The sequence below is a fragment of the Malus sylvestris genome, chromosome 3, assembly GCF_916048215.2.
Source record: "Malus sylvestris chromosome 3, drMalSylv7.2, whole genome shotgun sequence".
NCBI classification, from domain to species: Eukaryota; Viridiplantae; Streptophyta; class Magnoliopsida; order Rosales; family Rosaceae; genus Malus; species Malus sylvestris.
The window spans coordinates 8547913-8574434 of NC_062262.1; the positions used below are offsets into that span (position 1 = coordinate 8547913).

General features: G+C 35.1%; 3 protein-coding genes and 2 long non-coding RNA genes across 6 annotated transcripts; 2 read left to right on the plus strand and 3 right to left on the minus strand.

Moving 5' to 3' along the window:
* Positions 1-1154: 1154 nt before the first annotated feature.
* LOC126615619 (ubiquitin-conjugating enzyme E2 7) lies at positions 1155-5524 on the plus strand. Its single transcript, XM_050283471.1, has 6 exons — positions 1155-1319; positions 1447-1549; positions 2224-2321; positions 2398-2498; positions 4566-4643; positions 5171-5524. Exons 1-6 carry the CDS (start codon positions 1274-1276, stop codon positions 5246-5248), a joined length of 504 nt encoding a protein of 167 aa, XP_050139428.1. The 5' UTR covers positions 1155-1273; the 3' UTR covers positions 5249-5524.
* Positions 5525-8639: 3115 nt separating this feature from the next.
* On the minus strand, positions 8640-11052 carry LOC126614754 (transcription factor MYC2-like). Of its 2 annotated transcripts, none has more exons than XM_050282409.1 (2): positions 10194-11052; positions 8640-9611 (listed from the first exon to the last, which is right to left on the minus strand). In XM_050282409.1, the coding sequence occupies exons 1-2, from the start codon at positions 10942-10944 to the stop codon at positions 8854-8856; spliced, it is 1509 nt and encodes a 502-aa protein (XP_050138366.1). In that variant the 5' UTR covers positions 10945-11052; the 3' UTR covers positions 8640-8853. The 2 variants fall into 2 exon arrangements, with proteins under 2 accessions (XP_050138366.1, XP_050138365.1); XM_050282408.1 differs by having other exon boundaries at positions 8640-9614.
* Positions 11053-16259: 5207 nt separating this feature from the next.
* LOC126617393 (uncharacterized) lies at positions 16260-16729 on the minus strand. The gene is made up of 2 exons (XR_007621351.1): positions 16675-16729; positions 16260-16568 (listed from the first exon to the last, which is right to left on the minus strand). It is a non-coding gene; the product is annotated as an uncharacterized LOC126617393 (long non-coding RNA).
* Positions 16730-18724: 1995 nt separating this feature from the next.
* LOC126615266 (uncharacterized) lies at positions 18725-23593 on the plus strand. The gene is made up of 7 exons (XM_050283080.1): positions 18725-19008; positions 19273-19602; positions 19755-19918; positions 20252-20347; positions 21731-21987; positions 22628-22848; positions 22960-23593. Exons 2-7 carry the CDS (start codon positions 19288-19290, stop codon positions 23323-23325), a joined length of 1419 nt encoding a protein of 472 aa, XP_050139037.1. The 5' UTR covers positions 18725-19008; positions 19273-19287; the 3' UTR covers positions 23326-23593.
* A 2544-nt stretch (positions 23594-26137) lies between these two features.
* On the minus strand, positions 26138-26386 carry LOC126615272 (uncharacterized). Its single transcript, XR_007620721.1, has 2 exons — positions 26324-26386; positions 26138-26291 (listed from the first exon to the last, which is right to left on the minus strand). It is a non-coding gene; the product is annotated as an uncharacterized LOC126615272 (long non-coding RNA).
* Between the last annotated feature and the right edge of the window lie 136 nt (positions 26387-26522).

Sequence of the window (26522 nt, forward strand, 5' to 3'; positions counted from 1 at the left end):
ACATCCCGTGCAATTTATTGCTTTTCAAGTTTATTTATCTTACTCTTTGCTTGTGATATATGTTCATCATTATTGGCAAATAGATAAGTCTATGCAACTAAGATTGTCAGAGTTAAAATGTGCATTAAATTGGATCTTAGTTAACTAGGAACATTTTAGTAAACTGAGCCTTGAATTAACTATTTTCGTTGTGAGTAAACTAACATATCTGATCTTAGTTGATGAGTGTTGCTGACTAGTCAGACAAACACATATATAGATTTTAAATTGCAGGTTATTCCATATGATACAAATTTCAATTGGTATCAGAACTTTGCTCTAGATATACATCGAGTGATCTTTGGGAGCTACTGGTAGTGGGTGGAATCTCACCATGGATCGTGATCGTGTTGCGGGATCTTGTAACTCTCCTCAATTCTTTGATGGTACAAATTATGCCGCTTGGAACGATAAGTTTCATATCTTTTTTAAAGCTCAAGATCTCATTGTTGTTGATTATCTCACCCTTGAGTGGAAGGCTCCATCAAGGCTATTCAATGAAGAGTCTGTGATTAAGCCAAAATGTGAATTGACTTAAATAGAAATTGCTTCGGCCATGGCTAATAGGAAAGCAAAGAATGCTATTATTTCTGCCATTTCGTCTAATCAGTTTGCTCATTTTCGATATTGCACAACCGCCAAGCAAACTTGAGACAAATTCCTAATTCTTCATGAGGGTGATAAACAAGTGAGAGAAATAAAGCTCTATATGACTATTTTAAAATTTGAGAATTTGAGAATGCTCAAATCTGAAACCTTCTCCACCTTTGATGAGAAAGTTAAAATATTGACAAATGAAGCCTTAAGATTAGAAAAACTTATTAATGAAAAAACAATTGTTCAAAAGATTTTGAGATCTGATAATCTAATTTCCGGCAAGAGAAAAGAAGTGCTAAGCAACAATCCCTGACGGTGATCCCCACCAGCAATACCGCAAAATCCTAGATCTGAACGGTAAATTGACACCCTCGAGAAGAAGCTACTAGAACTTCTCTTCATGTTGACCGGGACAGACCCTTCCATGTGGCACCACATGAATGGTGGTTCACCGACCCCATCACAAGATACGCGTAGACGATCATAACCAGCTCGCCGCCCGCACTCAGCAGGGAGAGGACACATTCGGAACCTTCTATAAATAAACGCAAGTGTCGGCTTTATAAATCTCTCTATCTTTCTCTCTCCTCTCTATTTCTCTCTCTACACCGTCGCGTGAGAGCTCCACCGCCAATTCATGGCGGCGACGCAGGCGAGTCTTCTCCTCCAGAAACAGCTCAAGGGTATTTAGAAAGATTTCAATTCAGTCAATTTGTATTGATTCCGATTGTTGATTGGTTTACCGGATTGGGTTTTCTTCGACCTGTTTGATTTTTGGCCGATTCTGATTCTTTAATGTTGTTTTGGCAGATCTTTGCAAGAACCCGGTCGACGGATTCTCGGCCGGTCTGGTCGATGAAAACAATATCTTTGAGTGGAGCGTCACGATTATCGGACCGCCTGATACGCTCTAGTAAGTGCCTTTTCGGATTCGTTTCCGGCTCAATTTTGTGGCTTTATTGATTGGGTTTTGTGGTTTAGCTCTTGTGCACAATAAGATAGTCGATTTCAGTGTTTTTATTATGTTTTTATGCTGGATTGGATCAAAGGTGATTGAAATTCTTGGGCTTTCAGTTTGATTGTGGTTTCCCTAAATTTTGTGTTTGACTTTTAGTTGAGGTGACGGATTTAGGGGTTTTTGTCCAATGATGGTGGTACGAGCTCGGGAAATTGTTTTATTTCAACTTAGAATTTGTTAAAGTTTCATATTTAAAAAAAAAGTTGTGTAGTTTGGTTTTAAGGGTATGTGAAGGCAAAATTGAGGTCTTTTAATCAGTTGCACATTTTTATGTTGGAAATTATTTACAAAATTCCTAAATTTGGGACGTGTTTTTATTAATTGGGGATAGGTATTAGTTTCAGCTTACTTCTCACATGGTTTGTTGTTTACATTATCTCGAATAGCAACCTATTTTGCTGGTTTGTTTTATTACTAGTATGGATGGGAATATCGTCCTCTGTTTTCACTCGTAAGCAAAGCATTAATTTAAGAAGTTTCCGCTCACTTGAGATTTATTGTGTCCATATCATATTCTTCACTATGCATCGTCCTATTGAAGCTCATCACTGCATGTTATCTAATTGCAGTGAGGGGGGATTTTTCAATGCCATCATGAGCTTTCCAAATAATTATCCGAACAGCCCTCCGACGGTTAAGTTTACTTCAGACATATGGCATCCAAATGGTTGGTTTCTGTCCTAAGTTTTGGATAATTTGCACTTGTTTTCCGAGTACTGATCTTGGCTATTTTACATATGAAGTTTATACTGATGGGCGTGTTTGCATATCTATTCTTCACCCCCCTGGTGAGGACCCAAATGGTTATGAGCTTGCAAGTGAGCGCTGGACGCCTGTCCATACGGTATGGAATTAATTTAAAATAGTGTCCGCACATTGCTTCATTTGTAGGAAAGAGAATATTTGTTGCCATGTTAGCAATTCTTGATTCAAAGATTGTCTTCACAATGTTCACATTGATACCTATGATCTCGTTCCTTGTGTAGATAGCTTGTTCGGAGGTGGATGAGGAATTTTCAGTTTTTCCGTATGCTAGTATGAAAAAATAGACAAAAATTGAAAAATAAAATTGAATAAAGTATCTAAGAGTCCCTTGTTTAGCCAGTACAAATTGGACAAGGAACTCTTTGTATATCTAGTAAAATATGCCATAGGTATGCTTTAGAAAACAAAACTAAAGGAATGTTAAATATGTATTTAAGCCAAAGTAATCATATAACAGATGATATAATAGTAATTTGAGACAAATTTGATCGTACCCAGTGCACAAGGCTCCCGCTTTACGCAGGGTCTGGATCAATGACTCATAATTCCATTTATTTGTGATCACTTGGTATTATTTCAGAATGCTCCTACAATTAAAAAATGAAAATTGATATGCTTGAATATTACGTTTTGTCGCCAACAAAAACAAGAAGTACCCTTCTCAATGAGGAGATAACTTGTTGCATACATAAGAGCTTAGGCTTTCACCAGTGACCTTAAGCCGCACCGGGGTCCCAGTTTGAAGTGAATCCTCGACCAGAATTTAAAACAAAGTAGATAAAGTGGGAAAGGTCAGTTACAGAGGGATCCAAGAGAACGGGGGTTGGATGACTGATTGTCTAGTTGACTTTGTTGCCTTTAGACAATGAAAGGAGTAAATGGGGACTGCAGAGTTATAGAAGGGACATGAGTGGCTATGTTGCGGAGTCAATTTTAAAAGGGGAGAGATAGGGGAGAGAGAGCATGGTAGGCAGATGAATTTGGGTTTGAGGAGGAAAAAACATAACATGGAAGAGAGAATTTGTCCTAACATGGTTATGTTTTATTTTATTCTATCAAATATGCAGTTGTTCAGAAACGTAACAAAGTTGGTGGGATTAGAAATTGGCAGCTTAATGAGGGTGATGGTTCCAAAATTCATCTTTTATCGAAAGAGTTGGGTGTAGCTGATAGTCTAGAAAAAATATTTTTGAGCGGGGCATTTTTTTTTTTTTTTTGTTCTCTTCCAAATGTCATGACCCCTTTTGGGGTCTATATACTGGCTTTGTTTTCGTAACAGTGGACATAATTGTGTTCCATATAATGCAATTACATTTATTTCATAACATTTTTTTTTTCTTCAGCTGGCTTGATTGTTGTGACAATTATATATCGTCATGCGATTATTATGTTTACTTTTTGCCTAATAGATAGGAGCAAATTCTCTTTTTGTTTGGTTAACATTCATTCCAATATTCATAATATATTGTCAATAAGTGGAAATCATGGAGCTTCATTCAAGCTCCTCAAATTACAAAGTACATTCTCAGAGAAAGTTTTTGGTTTATTAGGAATTGTGGATGTTCCATGCAATGCAAGTTATATACCTATTCACTGTCTCGTCCACATGGTAGAGTTTTTGGTGGCATGACATGTATCACACCTTCACTCGAATGCTAAAAATGTTGTGTGTATTACATGACTCCTTTGCAGTGGGAGTGATTTCTCCTCTCTCATATGGATATAATTAGAGTTGAGAGAAGGCATAAGTTATGAGATGTTATGCGGTCATCAGATCATTATTAATGCATCACATAGATCTACAATCTATCATGCCTTGTGCCTAACAGCCTAAGGCTCATCTTAAGGTTCAATAATACGGCTTTGATGTCTGACCTTGGGGCTCTTCCACTGGATCTCGAGTCCGGAGGAGCTTGTCTCAGTGGTATCATATCCTGCTGTCATTTGGCAAGTTCTCATATTTCCTTCCTGCTGGTTAAAACTTGTGGTTTTTCTCCGTTATAATTTTTGTGAAAGAACTTGGTAATCTAAGGTATTTCTGAAGCAAAAAGTAGGTGTAAGAAGCATTTTCTCAATGGATACGTTTTGCTTTATTTTTATTAAAACCATGGTACTGCATTTACAAATGTGGAAATGTTGTTTCCAGGTTGAAAGCATAGTCTTGAGTATAATATCAATGCTATCCAGCCCAAATGATGAATCTCCTGCAAATGTTGAAGCTGCAGTAAGTGATCCTTTATTTTGTTGTCACAACTCATTTAGTTTTCTGAACTACTCTACTTGATGCTGAATGTTATAAACATGCTCCGCATTGACAGCTAAAGTTATATTGAGAAGCAATATATCTCAATTGCACGAGTTTTTCATATGGTAGAGATTAACGTAATTATATTGTTGGATGACATTCTTTATAAGTTCACTTGGTCCCGCAAGACAAGTTAGGTAAATGTAGACACCCAATGTTCCGATTTGTGGACTGCTTTATACATAGTAACATAGCACATTGGAACATATTTTGAGCCTGCTGCCGCGAGACTAATATATGGCTGATTGTGTTTGTGGCAATTTTTGTTGAAGCTAGTTTTTTTTTTCTGCTAGTTGATAATGTGTGTACCATTTTCGTTCTCTTTCTTTTGCACATAGTTGGTATCTGATATATTGATATAATGAACTTGTTGTGACTGACTAAGCAGCGACTAAGGCACATAATTGTTGTGGTTGTCTGAATATTTGGAGATGTGAATATTGCAGAAACAGTGGAGAGATCGGAGAGAGGAATTCAAGAAAAAGGTCAGCCGCTGCGTGAGGAAATCACAGGAGATGCTATGAAATATCAAATATGATGTTTGCTACCAAGTTGAACATTTTCTCTGCACAAGTGCGTGAGAGGAGGTGTGAATTGGCAAAAGCGTTTGCCCTTGTAGAATGTCATTGATTTTCTCACCCAAAATATCTTTATTTCTTTTTGCTGTTTTTTTTTCTGCTTTTTTGGTTTTTTCTGTTGGTTTCTTCTTCTTCTTCTTTCTTTTTCTTCTCATCGTCTAGTAATTGTTAAAACATGGAACATCTCTGTATTCAATTATCTGGTACCTTGCTTACCTTTCATTTGGTTTTGCTTGATGGATTGGATTCGAGCTTCATGTCGTTTTCAATTTATAGTCGACATTGTGGGACCATGATTTTCGCGAATTTGGCTCCAACAAATATCATCGTTCTGGTTTAACTCGTATTTCACAAACAAAATCACTAGGTTCTTGGCCGTTTGCGTGCATTTCACGTGGACTCACATGTATAAAAATGGTGGATGTCCATGCAAATGGATGTTCTACTATGTACGGATATGTTGTACTGAAGCTTTTGGCCGATAATTAAATATTTTGACAATTGCAATAATTATGGCAACGGTTCATATCTTCCAATCAACAATTTTGGTTTTTAGTCCTGTGGTTGAAAATTTTACAGTGTTACTGAGACATGCTTTCAACTCTTGGAGTAGTAAAAATTTAGCCTTTTGGCTTGAGGTTCTAAATCTAAATCTACTTTGACTTGCTCCAATCTTCGGGCTAAATATGAATTTTTAGTTCAAAACTCATTTTTTGGATCAAATTTAGATCAGGATTTCCTTTTAAGTTAGTGAATTGACCCACCATATATTTATATTTTTTTTAGTTCTATATTTATAAACTCATTGAATCTAATAGCGAAGATCTTATATGATTAAATTCAATGATATAAAAAAGATTAAACGGTCCAAATTTAAATCTAATAACTAAAATAATTAAAAAAATAAAAAACCTTTCATGTGTTCTATATTCTTTCATAGTGTTCTACTAGTTTCATTGTATCGATTTAGTGATTTTTCAATATTTATCGAAATTTAAATATTTTTAGTTAAAATAATTATAAAATTAAATTAGAATAGTCTACATAATTTTTCTTTTAAAAGTTATTTTAAGAAAAAAAAATTATCTCAAATTCATTATTTAATAATCTTAGGCTAATTTTTTTTTACTCAAATAAATTTTCTTTAATAATCTCGAATTAGAATTTTTAGACTCAAATAAGTTTTCGGGCCAAATTCATTCTTTAAATTAGGACAGTCTATATGGATGGAGGCCTTAGCAAATAAGTTTTCGGACTCAACTGGGAAATGACATACATGATGCATATAATGGAATAGGATCCCCTCCGGATCTTTTTTATGATGATCCGGATGATCAATCAATCGTGTGTTGTTCATCGTATATCGTGCGATTAGAAATCATTTTAAATTTTAAAATTTAAATTAAATATAAATAGTATCTAACGAAAACTGACCGCATAATGAACGATGAACATATACCCGGTAAGCAAGCAAGCTACCAGTTGGAAGTAAACACACGATTCGTTTATCTAAAATTTCGAACATAAAACTGGGAAAAAAACATATTACAGATTCATTTATTCATGATTATCTCAGTAACAGGATCACTGCTTTTTTGGTGGATTGACATAGCTTCCCAACCTCACCACGATCCCATCAAGATCTCTTACGTACCCCACTTTCTCTCTTCCGGCTGGCTCACCGGCACCGCCCCATTCTCCACCGCCCTCTGCTCAAACCCAATTTAAACAACAAAAAAGGAATAAATAAAAAATAGGAAGACTTTGAATGTGGTCGGTAGCTATGAATATTCTTTAACTGAAACATTGGTTTTCAATTTTTGATCGAAGGCGTTGAAATTAATGTGATAATTTATTTATATGTATATTACTTTTTTTTAATTGAAAATTAAAATTTATAATTGTTTATATTAATGAGATTTTAAATAAAAACCCATAATTTGTGGGATTAAAAATATTAAAATATAAATATAATGTGTGTGTATATATAAACATGGGTACATTCTTCAAAATTTAAAAAAAAAATTAGGCTTAATAACATTAATAAATTTCTTCGTTTAAACTTGACATGTATACATTCTCAAATCAGAGAAAAAAGAATGTACCCATATAAGTTTAAAAATGAATTTTAAAAAATTTAAATAGATTTTATATAAAAAAAAATGGTACATTTTACATATAACAAATTTGTATATTGAAGAAACATTACATTTTAAGATTAAAATTTTGAAAAAATTACGTGGTACATATAAGATTAAAAAATTGAAAACATTTTTTTTTAAGCTAATGGGTACAAACTTATTCTAATTTTTACTTTATTTTGGAAATATTTTGAATTGAAAATTAGTTAGGAGTTTAATAAAGGTGTGAGTATTAAAATTCTAAATCAATTATTAATTTTTATTTTTAAAAAATTATGTAACTGACATTTAAATTCATTATTATATTAATGCTAGAGATTTGGATTAAAATCTAAAAACTAATTTGGTTTTAGTCAATGAACATTATTAACTAGAACCAGATAAAAATATCAATCCGTAACTCCACGCATATTCAGAAATAACTCATTAATAAGTAAATAACAAATAATTGAAACGAGAAAAAAATGAGTGTGCAAATTCATTCCCTAACTATTTTTGCACCTGTTATAGCCGTCCAAACGACGAATATTGTAGCCGAAGGCTTTGGAGTAGAAGGCGGTGGATAGAGCCACGTCCTTCACGTACACCACCGTGTAGGCAAACACTGTGTTCATCTTCAACGCCGACGCCATCTTCTGTTTTTTTTTTTTTTTTTTTTTTTTGGTTATTGATTGAATTAACTGGTTCGTTTTGATGCGTTTGATTTCATTAGTTTCAGTTTCAGATTAACCGACTCTTAGATGTACGTGGCGAGTTGTGGAGATTGGATATGCGGCACGTGGAGTCTGTGCATGTTGAACAAAAGGTGCTGTCGCGTGATCGGTGATTCTGTGTGAATGGCGACGAGGGCCAAGATTTGTTTGTTCCTTGACATGCAAGGGCTCTTGACGGTATTACAAGTTACAAAAATATATTTTTGTATAACAGAACCTCATGGGGAAAGTGACAACGATGGTGGTGGGCGCTTACAGTCATAATGTTGGTGGGGGACACTACATATTAAATAAATAGAAAGTTAAGGTACTTTAACTAGTGTAACATATTAAATCTCACTAAATAAACAACTTGCACCAAGTTTAAATAAGCTAAAAAAGGTTGACGATATCATATATTAGTTAGAGCGGATTATGCTCGACTATGTACCTGAGTTTAAGTAAATAAGAAAAGCTACAACAAACACTACAAAAGAAGTGGAGTGGGATACTCAATGGAGAAACATTATCCTCATTAATTACCTACGCTTTTGAATTGAAATATCGAGATCTAGTTGTAGAGAAGTTTTTCAATCTGCGGGAACATGATCAGGCACACTAAGATACAATTGGTTGAATTTTTTTTTCAAGTTTTCAACCAATTGTATTATTACACTTAATACGTGCAGAGTCGTGTTCTTATCACACAAAATCTCTTCTAGTTGTACCATCTTTTTATAATACCAAGTCTCAAGGCCTCCTCGCTAGTGAAGCCATAAGGCAGTCCTACCACAACATCTTGAATCATTGACTTTTTGACACTTGATATGCTCGCATGGTAAACTTGTAACTCAAGTCCTTTGAGTGCATTCATCAATCTAGCATAAGGGTAGTCTTGATCCGGACACTGAACTCGAATCATGGCTTGATTTGATCCCACAATCTTCACATCCACTTCCAAAACATTAGTTCCTCTAACCTTATCATTATTATTATTCAAATTTAAATTATCATTATTGTTGTTGTGGTTGTTGTTGTTACTATAATTATTACTACAACTTGAACATTGATGATGTTCATCAGCTATGGATCTGGTGCTTTGGCTAGTGAGTAGGGGTTTTTGGGGTGGTTGTGCTTGGATTTTGGCCTCCAGTTCGTCAACCTTACCTTTGAGCTGGTTCATGTACGCCACGGCATCAGCGAGCAAAGAGGACCTGTCCATTTCCGACACGTTGGGAACAATAGAACGAAGGAGACATATTCGATGGTTGAGCTTATCCCTCCTTTGTTTCTCTGCCTCAACATGGTTCAGTAGTTGTGATTCTCTACTTGTAGCTCCATGGTTTGAAGATGATGATCTTCCCCTCTTTTTTGATTGAGGGTTCTCTGTATTCGCAGGGGTGAAATTGCCAAAAGAGTCATAAGATGAGCCTGTTGATGATCCGTCTGTATGGATAATGGGTTCATTTGCACCACCTTCTGGTAAAAAAATAATAAAATATTGGTGTTAACGAAAAAATTAGGGTTTGAATCAAGAATCCTGTGAATGTTAAGGGTTTAAGGTTTCAAGGACATAGACTTACCACAACCAAAGTAAATAACAGTAGTAATAATAATGCTTTTATTTAAAGATGACAATCTAATTTCCTACTGATAAATTTTATCAATGCAGAAAAGATTATTCGGTACAAATAACTAGTTGATCATATCATTGCGAATATTCTTCTTAGATTCTAACCATGTTGCAAGTCCGACTATTCAATTTATCAACAAATCGACACTTTATCAATTATAAAAAATGTCGTTCATATCATTAATAAACATCGATGCTTAAATTACATAGTTGTCGACCAGCTAGCTAGCCTTTGGTACCAAGTAAAAAACCACACTTTTTAATTTAATATAATTTAAAAGAATTATTATTAACACTCAAAAATGTCATCATGCATTTACAAAGTTATAAAATCACAAAGAAAAATTTAATTAAAAAAAAGTGCATAATGACATATTTTTAGAGAGGCGCACCCGAAATCTATGTAAATAATTGGTGGTTATTACCTTGTATGGTGAATTCTTTTTGACCTCCTGAAAGAAATCCAATCTTTTCTAGGGGATCAGGAACTAGTAATTTAAATTTGTTGTTCTTCTGGTCGGATCCAAAGAGTGATTTTGATATGTGCACGAGACCCCAATCTTGCATGATTACATCCAAAGAAGCCAGTTCAAGTACGCCACATGAAGTGGTAATACAAACCAAAGTTTGAATCCCATGCATTCTTGCTTCCTTCACTCTCTCACACTCGTACAACTGAAGCTCATGGCCACCTGCAAGCCAAACAAAACCACCAGAACAAAATGCACGTCCCAGAATATTTTTACTCGCTTGGCCTGCAGCAAAAGATTGGGTTAACGAAACGCCGTAAAAGTAAAACCGGTCGGAGTCATCAGTAGCATCGCCAGTGCCGTCATGATTGTCGGCCAGCAGCCGCATGTCCAAGTCCACCACGTCTTCATCTCTGTTGCTAATTACCGCCGTCTTCTTTTTCTCCATATTGCTGAACCCTAATTTGGGTTGGTAGTTATTGGTGATCACTCTGTTGCTTCTGTTGGATGGCACGCGAACCCTAGGGTTGTTTAAATGGCCACCAGCCCATGATAACGCAACTTGGTCACTGATGCTGTCTTTGGAGGCTTGCCAGAAAATTGCATAGAGCCAGCATTCAGGCCTGTTCTGAACTATGAACTGCACACGACGTTGAAATGTGGGTAAGGAAGTGGGTGAACAACAAAAGGATGTAAGTTCTTCCATTTTTTGAATAGTTTTTGGACCAACTGAATCTTTTATGTAGGCAAAAGCAAGTCAGGTGCGGAAGCAGAAATTGAGTACGGGAGGTGCGCGCCTCTCATCGGTCGGGGTTGGGACCTGTGAATTGTGTGATTAGTTCCTTAGTTTTTATTGGTATTTACAAAGGGCCAGCTCCTATCATGTGAATTGTGTGATTTGCTTTTATCATGTGAATTGTATGGTTAGGTTTTATTGGAGTTTATAAAGGTTCACCTTCTATCACGTGGTTGAACTAGAGATTATATTTTTGAGAAAGGATGGACCCACAAACATCTATTTTTATTTTTATTTTTCACACCTCTCTTTTACTTTTCAATCATCAATTCGAATGAATTGAGGAATATCAATAGAAAAAAATTAACAAAAATGTGTATAAAGTAGAAAGGAGTCTGTGAAATTCACTTGGGTAATTAATGTTAGAGATACTAAATTTTATAAATTAAATGACATAAAAGTTGATTATTGGATTATTACTTAAGTGTTGATTAACGTATTTATTTCTTATTGTGACACATCATTTAGTTTACAGAGCATCTCTAATTGAAATGTCAAAATTTTATTTGAAGGCTGAAGTCAAAATTATTGTTTTATTATATATTGGTCCCACTATAAGAATAAATTTTTAGTTGTGACGGTAACACGGATGGTATATCACGTGTTTTCATGCAAATAGTGAAATTTTTTAATTTTTAAGTTATTAACCTTTTAACATACATAACCCACCATTTATATAAGGACACATGGTATACTAATTCGTGTGATGGTTACATTGAAAAATCTCTTTGCTACAACCGCTGTTAAGAAAATAATAATAATAATTTAAAATAGATAAAAGTTGTAACCTATTTGTGAATGATCGGACACCCACATTAAATAATAAAACTGACTCCATCTTTGTTTGTTGTTAAAAAAGACTGCTATAAAACAATGAGCCAAATGACCTAGTTGCCATGTCAATTATGGCATCTTCATTAGAGAAAAGCTGATGTATTTTAGTCTTAGTTAGCAATGACGTAGCCAGAAATTATTCTGTGAGTGGATTAAGCTAAAATTATTTCTACGAACTCAAATTTTTAATCTTTTGTTGCCTATATAATGTTATATAATAGTAAACTTGAAAGTAATAATTTGAAGCAAGAAATTTATACTATGTTTTCTAGGCTTCTAGCCTTCAAAATTTTTAAGTGAATAAAATAAGAAACCATTTGTGTCATGGAAGTTTTAATTTATTACTATTTAAATTATAATATTGGTTAAAGTGATGAGTTTATTTAAAATTTGTTAGCTCTTATTTTCCTTAAAAGCACCTTAAGATTCAAAATTTTCATTTGCTAAGTGGAATATGATAATTAAAAATCGTAAAATAGCCAAAAATTAATATTTTTAAGCACAATGAATGAAAACTCTCGCTATGCTATAGGAAAACCTTGTACTTGGCACCGCCAGTGTTGGTGGATTTGACATCTCGACGGAGAGAGCCATTGTTGGTGGTAGATTAGAATAGTTTCCACTGCGATAGTGGTATTTCATGCACTTTGAGAAAATAGTGGTAGATTAGAGTAGTTTCCGGAAACAAAAACCATTAGAAAGGTGGTAGTGATCAAGAGGTCCTCCAATATAATAATCATCTACATAGATTGTATGCATTGTAGGACATGCTTTTAAAGTTCTAACATTCTATTCAGGATTCTTCTTTTCTACAAACATTGAAATTTTTTTTTTAAATCTTCTCCAAAAACCACTTATTTGAGCCAAAATACGTTAATTTTTTTACCATAACTCATAAACAATCAGAAGTGTTTTTGCTATTATAAGCTGCTTTTATCATTTTAAAAGCAATGTCAAAACTTCTAAAAGCACTTGTATGAACCCAAAATGCGACTATAGAAGTGCCGTAGCCTAGGCCTTGTTTCAGTAGACCGGATTGGATAAGATAAGCCTGATTAAATTGGACATGATTCATGTCTGTTTTTTGGTGGGTTTAAATCCAAAATTAGTGGGATTTAAATCCAACCTTTAGACATATACAGGTGCCAAGCCGATGTAAATCAGTCCAATCCAATACCAAATCTCGGTCTAAGGTGACTTGCTCTGACTTCGAAAAATATTTGTAAAGTGCTTATGATTCGTAAAAGTACTTTCTAATGCTTTATAGAGGTTACGCTTGAACTGTTAGTAAAAATGTGAAAAAAAAACTACAACATAAAATTGTAAAACATGTGACATCGTAAAATTTCGGTACCTATTTATACCAGCTTCCCACAGATTTTTGTTGTTGTCCAAAGTGATCGTATTGAAAAGCCGAACAGGGCCAGCAAGCACAAGAAAGGGTACAACATGCCCAAATGAAAAGAAAAGGAGAGAGAGAAGTCGATACACTCTAGACAACTTGCAAAACGTCCATTTACGCAACACGCCCAGATGAATTAATAAGCAACCAAAAATTTTTGGTACTCCAAACGTTTTAACTGTTAGATCTTTATTTTTGTATTTTTCAAACAAAAATTTAACGGCTAAAACATTTGAATCCGAAGTACAGACAATCCTAAGCACCCCCTTCCATCTTCTCTTTCACCAACAAGAACAGACGCATATACCTCCACCACCCATCTCCCTCCCCTTTCTTCCCAAGGCCATGGAAACTCTGATGCCTCCACGCATCCTCGTTGAAATTTGAACTCCATAAACGCCCAAGTTTTTGTCGGCTAATTCACAAACCGACACTTGTACATTTATGTCAAGAACAAGCATACTGCAAGTTTTAAGAACACCGTTCAAGACAATACTATTAATATATAAGTAAGTTTTGAATAAATCAATATTTACATGTCTAGTGTTTGAGAAGGTAAATGAGCAACACATTACAGTGATCAAAAGATTAAATGCTCATTATTCGAAATATTTAGATAGACTATGACCATGTTACATAATCTAGATTTTCCTACTTCACTGTTTCTAGCTCATCTTCATCTTCATTATGTTGAGGTTTACGGTTTTAGCTAGTTCCTACAAATTTTGAAAAAAAGAGAGTTGTTAGTGCGGACATATAAGTAAAATTGAGATAGAGTTCATTTGTGATCCTAAAGGTGCAAATGAAATTTTTGTTTCCCTCTATTTTCATCTGTTCTATTAGATGCAATAAGACTAAAATGAGTGCATTCAAACCAACCCATTTTTCGAACTTCCATCATATATCAAATATATCTCAACGATACTAATTAGACAGAGTCGGGAATGTAGAAATTAAAATAGCAAAGAAGGTATATAATCATTACGACGATGATGTAATAATCTGCTGTGATTAATTTGACAAAGAGACTGTTTTTCACTGCTCTATCAGATACAATGTGTGATAAAATGAGTGCATTTAAATTAGAAAGAGTTGGGTTAGACATCATTGGACAAAGAAAAGGTCTTTACATAAACAAAAATGAAGAACTGCTTTATAATTGGACAAAGAAAGAGAAAGATAAGAAGAAACAAAGAAAATGTCTGAAAATTTTGGCAAAGACATTTTCAGCAAGTGAAAGAAAAACAGAGGCATTTCTAAACAGAAAGTTAATATCAATATGAAGTGAAAAGAAAATAATGCATGAGCAAGGGGAAAAAAATCATAGACCTGAGCAGCGATATAGAATTCATACAAATGCAATATTTTCCTTTCAAATGAAAACCTGTAGGAAAATAAAAAACCAAATGAAAGGGCATGGCAGAAAAAATTGAGGGGGAAAATAGATTAAAAAAAGTAATTAAAAAAACAAAGAGGGCGAATGATGTTGTCCAATGTACTTAATTTCTCTTAAGTATAAAGACAACTGTATATACTTCTTGACCAAATGAGATAACATCAAATTCGAATGAACTAATAGAGGCAGTAATCATAACTTGGGCATTCATAGTTATCATTCTAAATTTGATGACATACTGTAAAGTAACAGTTTATTTCCATTGGATAATTTGATTTTCCAAATTCAAAAAAATGAAAAAATAAATAAAAATACTAAACATTATTAAACATCATCACAACATCCCGTCAGTCAAGAATCAAATCCAAAAGTAGAATTGGGTAAACAAATGAGAGATTAGAAAAATACCTAAAAAATGATGACCTCGATAGCTAAAGACTCCACAAATAGAACCCAAAAGAAAATAGTCAGCCTAACTAAGAGGAAAATTATCGAACAAAACAAACAAAAAAAGAGAATCCAAAAGAAATTGCAGAAAAAAAATTCTTAGCATAAAGAAACCCACTCGGTCATTTAGTAGAACAATATGAAGCATTGATTCAAAGGAAAACTAATGAAAAGGGTTTGAAAACTTTGAGTTTTAATGATAAGGACAAAATAAAGAGTAAAGTGAATAGTATCAGGATTGACTTTTTAGTGTAAAAATGTGGTTTTTCGTTAAAGTGAACAGTACCGGGTGCTTTTCGTTAAAGTTCCCTTGATTCAAAGATGCATCTGTTAGGGTCATACGATGTCCTAGAAGATGGTGAACTGAAGAACCAAATTGTCTTATAGCATGCTTCTCAATTGTTTTAAAATGGATTGGATTACTATATTTTAGCAATTGGCACTTTAAGATAAGACAATTGTATTTAAAAATAAATGATCAGATACACACATTACTGTGTGAAGAAGACTGAGACTTTTGCTAAACACACATATTGGTAAAAAAAAAATAAACACAAAATGCTTGTACACGTTATTTCTTCGTTGTTTCATTGTAGGTGAGAATATTATGAGATCAATAGATGACATAATTAAAGGAACCCAATTCAACGCTTAAACCTAGCTTATCACTGCGTTGAAATGACAAAGAAAATGCATATTATATCCATGCTTTCGATCATTCATTAGATAGATGTGTTTGAATGCCATTGATGCCAATGATAGAGTTCATTACTCTGCACATACAAATTGTTCAACAAATTAAAGCATCTAAGTGCATTAAAAGAAGATATATCTATATCTAAAGAGGAAGGCTTATCATGAGCTTCAGGAATCTGTAAAAGAAAGGTAAGCATATGAATTCTCAAAATAAAATTGAAATCGAAATTCTTATATCTAAAAAAAGTTGAAGATAAATTAAGATTAGGTTATAAATTGAAAATATATTAAGAGGAACTCTTCAAAGTGTGACTTCTGCTGCAATATTTTGATATAAAACAAAACCGTCATAATCAGATTAATAAGGGTTTTTTTACATAGTTTCATGTACTTCAAAAGATATATGATGTAAATTATACTTGAGTATTATCACTGTATAAAAAAAAAAACTAGACGGATATATCACATTTAAGTTTAAGTATGCTGATTACGAAAATACATTAAATGGTTCTTCAAATTATCATTGTTTACATCAAGAAATTAATGATACATCCTTTGTTTATATAATATATCTTTGTTTATATAATATATGTATCTTTGATTATAAAACCAATAGAACTTTTTACTATTGATCTTAACATTAATAGAACAGATAAGAGCTAATGAAATAGAGCTAAGCTACTTCACCTCTTCCATAAGTCCACATCTCCACCCAAGCCTAGACATCTCGACATTGCCCAGATAGGTGTGCTGTCCTGACTTGCAAGATTTACAAAGAATTGGAAAATTGAAAGAGGTTTAAGCATGAACAGATTGTAAACGAAGAACTTTATAGCACCAAATTGGGTTGCAAGCAAGCACCAACCATCATTAATAAAAAGTGGGTACACAAAATTGGCAAGAGATAAAGTTGTTTCATGAAACGCAGCTATGAGCGACGGCGATCTTCGTTTCCGGCAAGGAAATGTTACATGATCTCAAATCAACTTCAATTGGTAATTATGTAAATAAACAGTTACGTGAAAATTCACACACATATATATATATTTTGGAACCAATTAAGTGCAACAAAAGCAAGAGGTGAGTTGGGAAAAGCATACCTTCACAAAGCAAAAATCTTTTGATATTCCACGACTTTCTTCTTCTTCTTCCTTTTGAGTATCTTCTGATTCAAGGATGGCAGCGCTGCAGCACTCATCAAGCACACCTATTTCAGTAACCCCAAATCAGTTTAAATATTTTTAATGTTTAAATACAAAATTGGGCATAATAAAAACTGAACCAAAAGTCTTAATTGCTTACCCAAGTGAGAAAGGATTTTGGAAAACGGCGCGAGGCGGCTGCGACGTCCGGACCTGGCCTAAAATTAGTTAATTACCCAGATGAAAAAAGAAATAAAGAGTGAATTAGAAGATTTATCAGAGAGCTTACCTCTGCAGTTGTTGCCAACTTGAACAAATCAAGCTTCTGTAGCAGTCTACAGATCACAAAGCTGAGAGATGAGGTCTGCTTGAACTGGTGGTAGCGGTGATTGAAACTGGAAAGGGATGTGAAAATCATTTCAATCATTTTCCACCGCACTTTCCCTGTATTCCATCACCAAAATGTTCATTTTTATTGATTTCAACTAAAATTTTAAAAATAAAAATAAAATTTTAAAAAATAAAAACTTCAACTGAAATGTATAGATTATCTTCAATCATTTGTGACCATATAGAGGTATTGAAGGAATGCTACAGATGAAAGCTCATATGCATTCTATAAACAACATAAATTCACTTGGAATTTACTGTTAAGCCAATCTACTAAGAAATTGGAACTTATTTTATAAAGAAGGACGGGAATCGATGGACGACATAAGAAGGATGGGGTTGGGGGTGCAAGCACATAGGAGAAAGATCAAAGGAGGGGATGGGGTAGGGCCGGTTGAGCAGCCATTGCAGGCAAGGGGAGGAAGAAGGTAATTGTTTGGCTGTGAATTGAAAGTTAAGAGTATTTGATAACTCATTTGGAAATCCTTTTAAAATTGTTGAAAATATTTTTGAAACCAATTCTTGTAGTGAATCTTGAAATACACACGAAATGCTTTCAGAACTCAAAATATTTTCTCTAAAGCGCTTTCAATCATTTTTAAACACCTCCAAACAAATGTAAGCTAGTACGGGTTTTGAAATAGACTTTGAACAACAAATGTAATATTATTAGACCACAGAGTCAGTGTAAGGTTTTAAAATATAGGAGATATTTTACCACACATTGGTAACAGACTAATCCACTTCTCATTGCACTCTGGTATCGTATGTACTAGTAGCGCACATTTGGTCCCTAAACTAAGGCCTAGTTTAGCATTGCTTTTTTTTTTTACCAAAAACTACTTCACTTTACAGTTATGCAGTAAAAAAATATTTGGTAAAAATAAAATATATTGCTTATTTTAAAAGTCATGATCTCTAGGCAGCAGCTTTTAAAAGCAGCTTGTAGGTTTCTTTTAAAAATTGTTTTAATAAAAAGTAGAGTTGAGTCCTTATAATATTTTTAATTCCTGTAATAATCTCATTAATTTTAAACAATAACATTATTTATCCTTATGGACACTTCTTTTATATTGCTTTTCATACCCACAACAGTTTTAAAAGTACAGTTTATCAAACATTCAAATATTTTATTTTGTAACTGATTATTCTTAAAATACAGCAACTCCAAATTGGTCATAAATGTTACGTTAAAACAGAGTTTGTGACTTCAAAAAATGCATTCGTGCTCCAACTCTTTCTTCGCTTTCTTTTTAATGTCACAAAATCAATATACTTGAGTATTAATTAATTAATACCAAATGCTGCGTTCCAACGGACATCAAACCGGCGCGCGACGGCGCGAGGTTCCTGATCCGTTGATCAGTTTTCAATTTGACCGCCAAATCATCAGTCCGTACACTTTTAAATCAACGGCACGCGTGTCGACCAATGGATCCGAGTCACGTGCGATGCTCCACCTGCCTCCCTCTCATTGATTCTCCCTCGGTCGTCCCTCTGTTACCCGATCATGACGCCGACGGAACTCCAACTTCCCCAAAAATCTCCCTACAAAAATACCTCTGATTGCTTCCTCCGGAATCCTCAATTCCGCCAGATGCTCCTACCCCTAGCTCCTCCGACTCCATCGTGTCCGCGCCAAAACTGCAGATCCCTGAGATTTTGAGGTGACAACTTTTACTTCGATTTCGAGCTCCGATTTCATGATTTTTTTCGATTTAATTCTGTATGGGATGTGATAATTGCGATTAGATTAGCTATTGTAGAAATTCACACCGAGTATTAGTGTTTGGATGGTCAGAAAATGAGAGAGAAGGAAAAATACTGATTCTCTATCACTGAAATTACTGAACTGATTTCTGATTTGAGTAATTCCACCCGGTTTTTGTTCCGAATTTTCTAAATACACCCAACCCACCATCCGATTGCAGGTGGTTTTCCACCCAATGGGGGACGCATCGCGTAGACCAGAGGCCAATGTAGTTATGAATGGAAAGACGAAGTCGCAGAATCATATAGTTGCTTCTCGCCCCAAGGGCTCTCTGCAGGATGTAGGGTCGCTTCGAATTGGGAGTGGCGTGGTGAGCCAGGCAGCTTTGTTTCTGCTCAAAATGGCTGCATTGGAGACAGTAAGGCGGTTCTCAAGGGCCAAGTGCCCGTGGGCATGGCGTGGCTTCCAGGCTTTGCAATTTCTGTGTTACCCTCCGTTCAAGTGGTTTCGAAGATTTGCGCCCTTCAAGGCTTTGGTCAATGGCATGCAGGTTTGGTCATATAAATTCTCAACCTTTGGTAAATTGTAACCATATTTTAGTCAGACTCATATGGATGTATATACGTTACTTATACACTACTCAACTTCTAGACATGTATCAATATGAGGGAGATTTGATGATGAACTTTTTTTTGCTTACAGGTAGTTTCAAAACCATTACTAGTGCTTTCCATTGCAACAGTGTTCTCTGATGAAGCGGAGTTCTTTAATAGAACCTCAGATGGCATTAACAATTCTGATGCATGTTCAGAAGTGCAGTCGGAAGTATTGTCTGAGTGCATTAACGATTCTACTTTGGATACAAGGTATTAAGAGAAATGAGGTTTTTGTTGTTGGCATCTGATGCATTATGTGACACACCTCATCAATTCATTTATATGAGTATACTATAATATGACATTTTCGATAATACAAGGTCAAGTTTTCCTCATAGCATTTAGTTCCGTAACATCTTCTAGCTTTTGGTCAGTTGGATTTGTGGATATTAAAATTGTGTTTTCTGAAAAAAATTTTGTTTTCTAAATAATTTGTCATCTGAAATGCCCAAAAGCAATGGCAGTTGTTCACATTATTACTGATTTGTTTTTATCATGAGTTGTCTCTAGGACCTAATTTTACAGCTTTTATGTAATGTGCAGGGTTCCTGATCAATTTCCTCAAAATGTAGAACCTGAAATGTGGTTGGTAGAACTCCATGAAGAGCTTGAAAGACAAGGGATTAGCTTGCCAGAAAGGTGATTGGATGATTTCGTGTAGTCCAACTGTGCATATAACACTTACTAATATTCCAATTTAAAATATGATAATAATATTTTTTACTTGTTTTTGTTATCTTTCTTTGGGAGCAGCCTCTCCATAAATGGGGGTAAGGCTAGCCGACATTCACCTCTCCCAGACCCTGCTTAAAGCGGGAGCCTTGTGCACTGGGTACGACCTTTTTACTTGTTTTTGTTATCTTTCTCTTAATAGTTTGTTAATAGTCAAACTGTACATATGATGTTTGTTCGCCTCTAAAATATTTTTTTGTATGTCTTTTTACGTATTTGGCTTTATGCTTAAATTAAACGGTGGGGTAGGGTTCAGGTTGGTCGAAGTTATAATATTCAAAATTTCAAATTTAAATATGATTAGAATGTATTTGCTTGATTTTATTATCTTTCTTTCTTGGAATAGTTTGTCAATACTAAAACTGTGCGTATGACATTTGTATGCCTCTAGAATATCTTTTTGTATGTCTTTTTACGTCTGTGGCATGATGCTCAAATTAAACGTCTGGTATCATTTCCATATTTTTATGGATTTATCTTACTCTTTGTAGTCTTGTAAATGAGTTGTATCCACCAGTGTCAGTATCTTTTGTCCATTGCAATGCCTATCAGAAAATGTAACTGAAAAAAAAAACTGTTATAAGTACTTCCAAGTTGAATTATCCTCCGCTTCTTGGTATCCTATGCTTACTGCTTTGTAAAACACTGAAAGTACAAAGTTTATAATGTGAAATTTATTACTTTGTGTACTTCCTATCATCTAGACAATAATATTGAGACTATGAGATAGAGGCTCAGGGCAAAAGGTGTAGAGCAAGACCTAGGAAGACTTTGAAAAAGACTGTAAGAAAAGGTATGGAGTACTTGGAGCTAACGGAAGACTTGGCACAAAACGGAGCGCAATAGCGTTCTAGAACTCATACAGCTGACCCCACTCAGTGGGATAAGGCTTGGTTGTTGTTGTTTTAATTTTTAAGGCTTGGTTGTTGGTGCGATGGCAAGTGCCTTCGCCCATGAGCGGTAGGTCTCGGGTTCGAGACTTGGGAGCAGCCTCTCCATAAATGGGGGTAAGGCTAGCCGACATTCACCTCTCCCAGACCCTGCGTAAAGCGGGAGCCTTGTGCACTGGGTACGACCTTTATTGTGTTATTGTTTCATTCCTTTCCCTTGGTGGCAAAACTTTTCCTGCAGCCCTTTGTGAATGTTGTTTTCAACGTTCCTCTCAAGAAACACCTAACCTTTTTGTACTGTTCTACAAGGTCTCTCCTAATATTTTCTTCTACATGCCTATATGTATGAACTTCTTTGCTTTTTGTTGCAGCGGACCATGACATGCTAATGTTTATGCAGAATTGATGAGGAGGAACTTCGTAGGTTTTACACTGCTGCAAATGGAGACTTTTCTCGCTTGCTATCATCAGTAAAGAAGACAATCCATTGGAGGGAGACTTACGGAATTCTTTCAATACAGGAGCTTGAGATGTGGTCAAATATGGTTTTCTGGCATGGATTTGATGTTAAGCACCGACCTTGCCTCATAGTGCGACTTGGGCTAGCTTGCACTAGCTTGCTATCTCATGATAGACCTCGCTTTGCTCAAGCTATCAGTATGTTCATTTGGTCCCTCTGTTACTTTTCTTTGTTTCTATCCATACAACCTCTAGACTCTAGAGCCACTCCTATTTCTGTAAGATGGATGTGACCAGATCTACTACGACTCACTCTTGTTCAACTCTCGGTTTATTGGAGTCTATCTTATTTTTCAATTAGTTTTTCTTCTCTTTTAAAGGTGAAGCATCCTACCGAGAATAAAAAAACTGAATGCATACATAAATATCTGTTTCCATTCAGCCAATACTAGTAAATTCCTGCCTTGCCCATTCTTGTGAATCGGTGATTTGCATTAAGAAAAGGCCTGTTTGTTTGTTCAATTAGTGAACTGTAAGGCTTGATTTTTGCAAATAAGTAGCATTATTTACTTTAGCTAGCACTAAATTAGAATTTTCTAGTGTTTTGGTCATGCTTGATTAGTTATTTCGGGTTCATCAAGTGTGCAATCCTCAAATTCTTTGGAGACAACGAGGAAGTCAATTTCTCAATGTTGATATGGTTTAAATGGTTGTAAGTAGTTTATTTTCTTTCCTGTCGTGAAGAATATAACATTGTTTTTGCACATACATATTTTTGCATGCATTAGATCACTCTTACATGAGATGTTCTGACAGCAATCAATGATTGTAACTGCAGTTTCCCAAGTAGAGCATGGAGTCTATCATTTGCTTGATGCCACCAATGCTCAAATTACAGTTGTAGTAGATTGTGAAGGTCTATCTCCATTGAAAATTCCCATGCAAGTTATGAGGACTTGTTCTTCTCTTTTGCAAGATCACTTCCCCAACCGTCTTGGCTGTCTGTTTGTTATTCGGCTTCCTCCAATGCTTCGTGTTATTGCTCAAACCTTTATTCAAGTAAGTCTATTACACTCTGATCTAGTCATGATTTTAATAGTTTCAAATTGGGCACTCAATTGCATCAGCAATGCTTTTTTTCATAAACATGCACATGTGTTGCCTTGTCAGGTTTTGAAACCTTATACCCGAGAGAAGTTGAGAATTGAAGGTGAGAGTTACCGGAAGATTCTCTCTGAGTACCTTGAGGCACTTCCATTATATCTTGGTGGCAAATGCCAGTGCAAAATATGTACAGATATGTGGCACCCTCGCACAAATGAAGTTATCAAGACAGAGCTGAGAGAAGATTTGCACGAGGGTCGGAATCCACTTCCAGCCCATCCAACTTATGAGAATGAGGTTGACATGGAAGATAACTGGGATCAGTTGGTGAGGACTGCCATATTTGGTCTCGTTATGGTATGGGTTTTCATAGCATTCCTTTCTTTATTCTTTGACCCCGAAAGCCGTCCCTTTCCCTTTTCTCCTAAGTGAGGTAAGACCAAAAGAGTGGACAAGCTTCTTTTTCTCCTCTATTTTCTTGGCACTTAGTTCTTCTCCAAAGTGTGTATGCTATAAGTTTTCCATGTCATATATTAGTTCTTCTCCATGTTGGTGTGGAGCTAACGGAAGACTTGGCACAAAAGCGTACATAATGACGTTCTAGGATTCATATAACTGATCCCACTTAGTGAGATAAGGCTTGGTTGTTGTTTATCGTTGAGGGTCAACTTGCATTAATGTTCTTGTAGTCTTACCTGGATTTTCACCTCTCCCTATATTTTTTTTTCTTGCATTTTTCGTGCTTGTAGTTTCGTTTAGTTCAATCCGTCAACTAAGTTGATTGTTCCATCCGGTTTTTTGCACGTCTTTGCATTTGAAAACCCCAATTTTTATTTGTTTGTTGTTGCTTAAGACTTGAAGCACATTGTTTAAGATTATAATCTATTTTCAGTTTTGATTCTCATGCTCAAAACTTTCTTAGGAGAGTTTTAAAATCAAGTTAGAGTTGTCATGCATGTTTTTTTTATTCATTTTTAGATACCCTTGGAATGTCATATGATGGTCATTTTAGTGTTTCTTTGCAAAATTGTACTTCTCTATTTTCTTCACTACAAATGAATGTCTTAATGATTTTGAATTTGTCTAATTTTTTTGCAAAGATAATCTATAAATGATGAATTAAAATATAGACAGTTCAGATCCTTAAAAAATAAAATTACAAAACAAGCCCTACAAAAATGGGTGTTAAAATATGTGTCAAAAATAGGTCTCCCTGGATTGTAATCCATAGGTTTTTATGTCGTCGTACAAGTCATCTAAAATTGTTGCACACACAATGAGAAGGATAATCATGAACTAATAAAATTAAAAACTGGTGGTTGTAAAGAGCGAATTACGAGTCTTCCTTAAAACTAAAAACTAAAGGTATTGGGTTTGAAACATGTTGCTGGTGTGGAAGCTAGACTTGTGGTTAGAAAGAGGTTGAAATGTTTTTGTAAGTCTTCTCGACCCCTGAAAGAAGTGGATAACCGTAGATCCGTGGCATGTCATCAGTTATCAAAGTTCAACTATTACAGACTACGGCTTGAAAATTATGTGTTACAGTTGGCAAAAGTGATATGCCATTATCATCAAAGATTATTGAGTTGATCCCTTGTTTCCATCTTTCAAAGAAGAAAAAATGTGACGTCAGTAATATTTGATTCATTCAATCAGCACCACGAAATAATACCGTAGTAGATTTAATCATACCTTTCCTTCAATGAAAAGCAGCTGGTCAGTAGTTAATGGGTGCTTCTGTGGGAACCCTTCTTTGTACTATACGAGCACGTCCTTTGTCACCCTCCTCCAACTGCGCTTACGGCTCTACCCCAATTTAACTTGCTCTGGACCCCGGTCTTTCCCTTTCATTAATTCCGTTACCTAAGCCTTGTTTTCTTGTAAGTATTTTTTAGTAATAGCAGCAATTTTAATAATTAACAGATGTCGTCGTTGGCCACATTCAAGTTTCGACTTTTCTCACTAAATAAGCCTATCAATCCTCAAAAAATTTTAAGGCATCAAATACCTTATTGTTCCAAGCTTTAAAATTCCCAAATTATGTATCATTCGATGGACTAGTTAGGGTGCCAACGGAATGAAACTACAAGGTAAAAAAGAAAGTTGGAGTAAACAACAAGGACTATTAGGGCAATTTTAGCCTATTTTTAAGACTAAAGAGTGCATTTTTTTTCTTGTTTTTGCTTCTTCCCTGTTGAAGTGCTATTTCTTGTTTAGCACTGATGTTCTTGAATCTTGGCTGAAGTGTCGTTGAATAGGGTTCCGAAAAGAAGCCGAACCAGTACGTATAATCAAACTGCGATTGCATAATTTGCATCCTGTTAAATGTTGGTGTTTGTTAATTCATCGTAAGGATCCGATCAGCAGACTATATCCCCCTTTGTGAGGGGGCACCCCTTCTCCCGAAGTTATTGGGCTATTTTCCCGAGTTCCTTAGAGAGAGTTAACATACAAAGCAAAGAATTTACTTGTTACTAATATAGCCTAGCCTCTGTTCTTCTTTAGATTCCTTGTTTCACTCCGATAGTATCATAAATAGAACTTTATTTTATGGATAAAGGATCTAATTGATAAAAGAAGCACCGTAAAGATCAATTCGCGAGGTTTTGGTCCGATACAATAAGAACTGCTTGCTTATGTCATGATATGAGATAACAGTTAGGAATCCACTTATGTAATAGAGTTGATCCCCTAAGGTATTAAGTAGCGGTAAGAAAGAAGAACTCATCTTCTTTCTTTTTTTATTACCTTCCTCGCTTATGTATAAGACCGAATCCATTTTATTTCTAAAAAGGATTACTAATCCTTTAACTTTTTAAAGAATCCTTGTGGCTGTGAATGACTCTCAAAAAGGATCAGCTCGATCATTTCCGTTTAAAGTTATTTTAGGTGACCGAATAAACATGCATACGCTTGAAATTGAAGATGACTTTGTTTATTCCTTTCCAGTTTCCCATTGCCATGCTTGGAAAGTTCTGTTTCTTTCCACTTTTTGCAGCAAACCTTGGGACGACGACCTTTCAGATCCTGAACAGGTGGGATGGCTAACGTAGGCAAAAAAGGAACTGATAAATACAGAACGCAAATATTTTTTGGCATTATCTTGATCGTGACATTCACCTCTCCCAGACTCTGCATAAAATGGGAGCCTTGTGTGTTGAACAAAAAGAGTATACAAGATAACTCTAATTATTCCAAGAAGAAGAAAATAAAGCACACTCTAAAGAAAGCTCACAAAAAACACTAATTAGCAAAGCTTTTCTTATTTAGCACTTAGCTTTGTTTTTCCTTTGGATGATTTACAAGGCTTGGGGACTTGGGTATTTATAGCAAACCAAATGAAAGCTACTTAATTAAACTAAGATTATTTACTACCACACAAAACACATTAATTGCACCTAATTATTTTTTCCACACAACCATACCTAACATTGCCTAACATTGCCTAACTTTGACATTGACTAACATTGCCTAACATTGCCTAACTTTGACATTGATTCTTAACATTGTGCACTGGGTACGACATTTTTTTATTATCTTGATCGTGATGACCATATGCATGATCCTTTATGCTTTTGGAAAAAGCCATATTCATCTATTAACTTTGGTAAATGGCCGATGACCTTGTG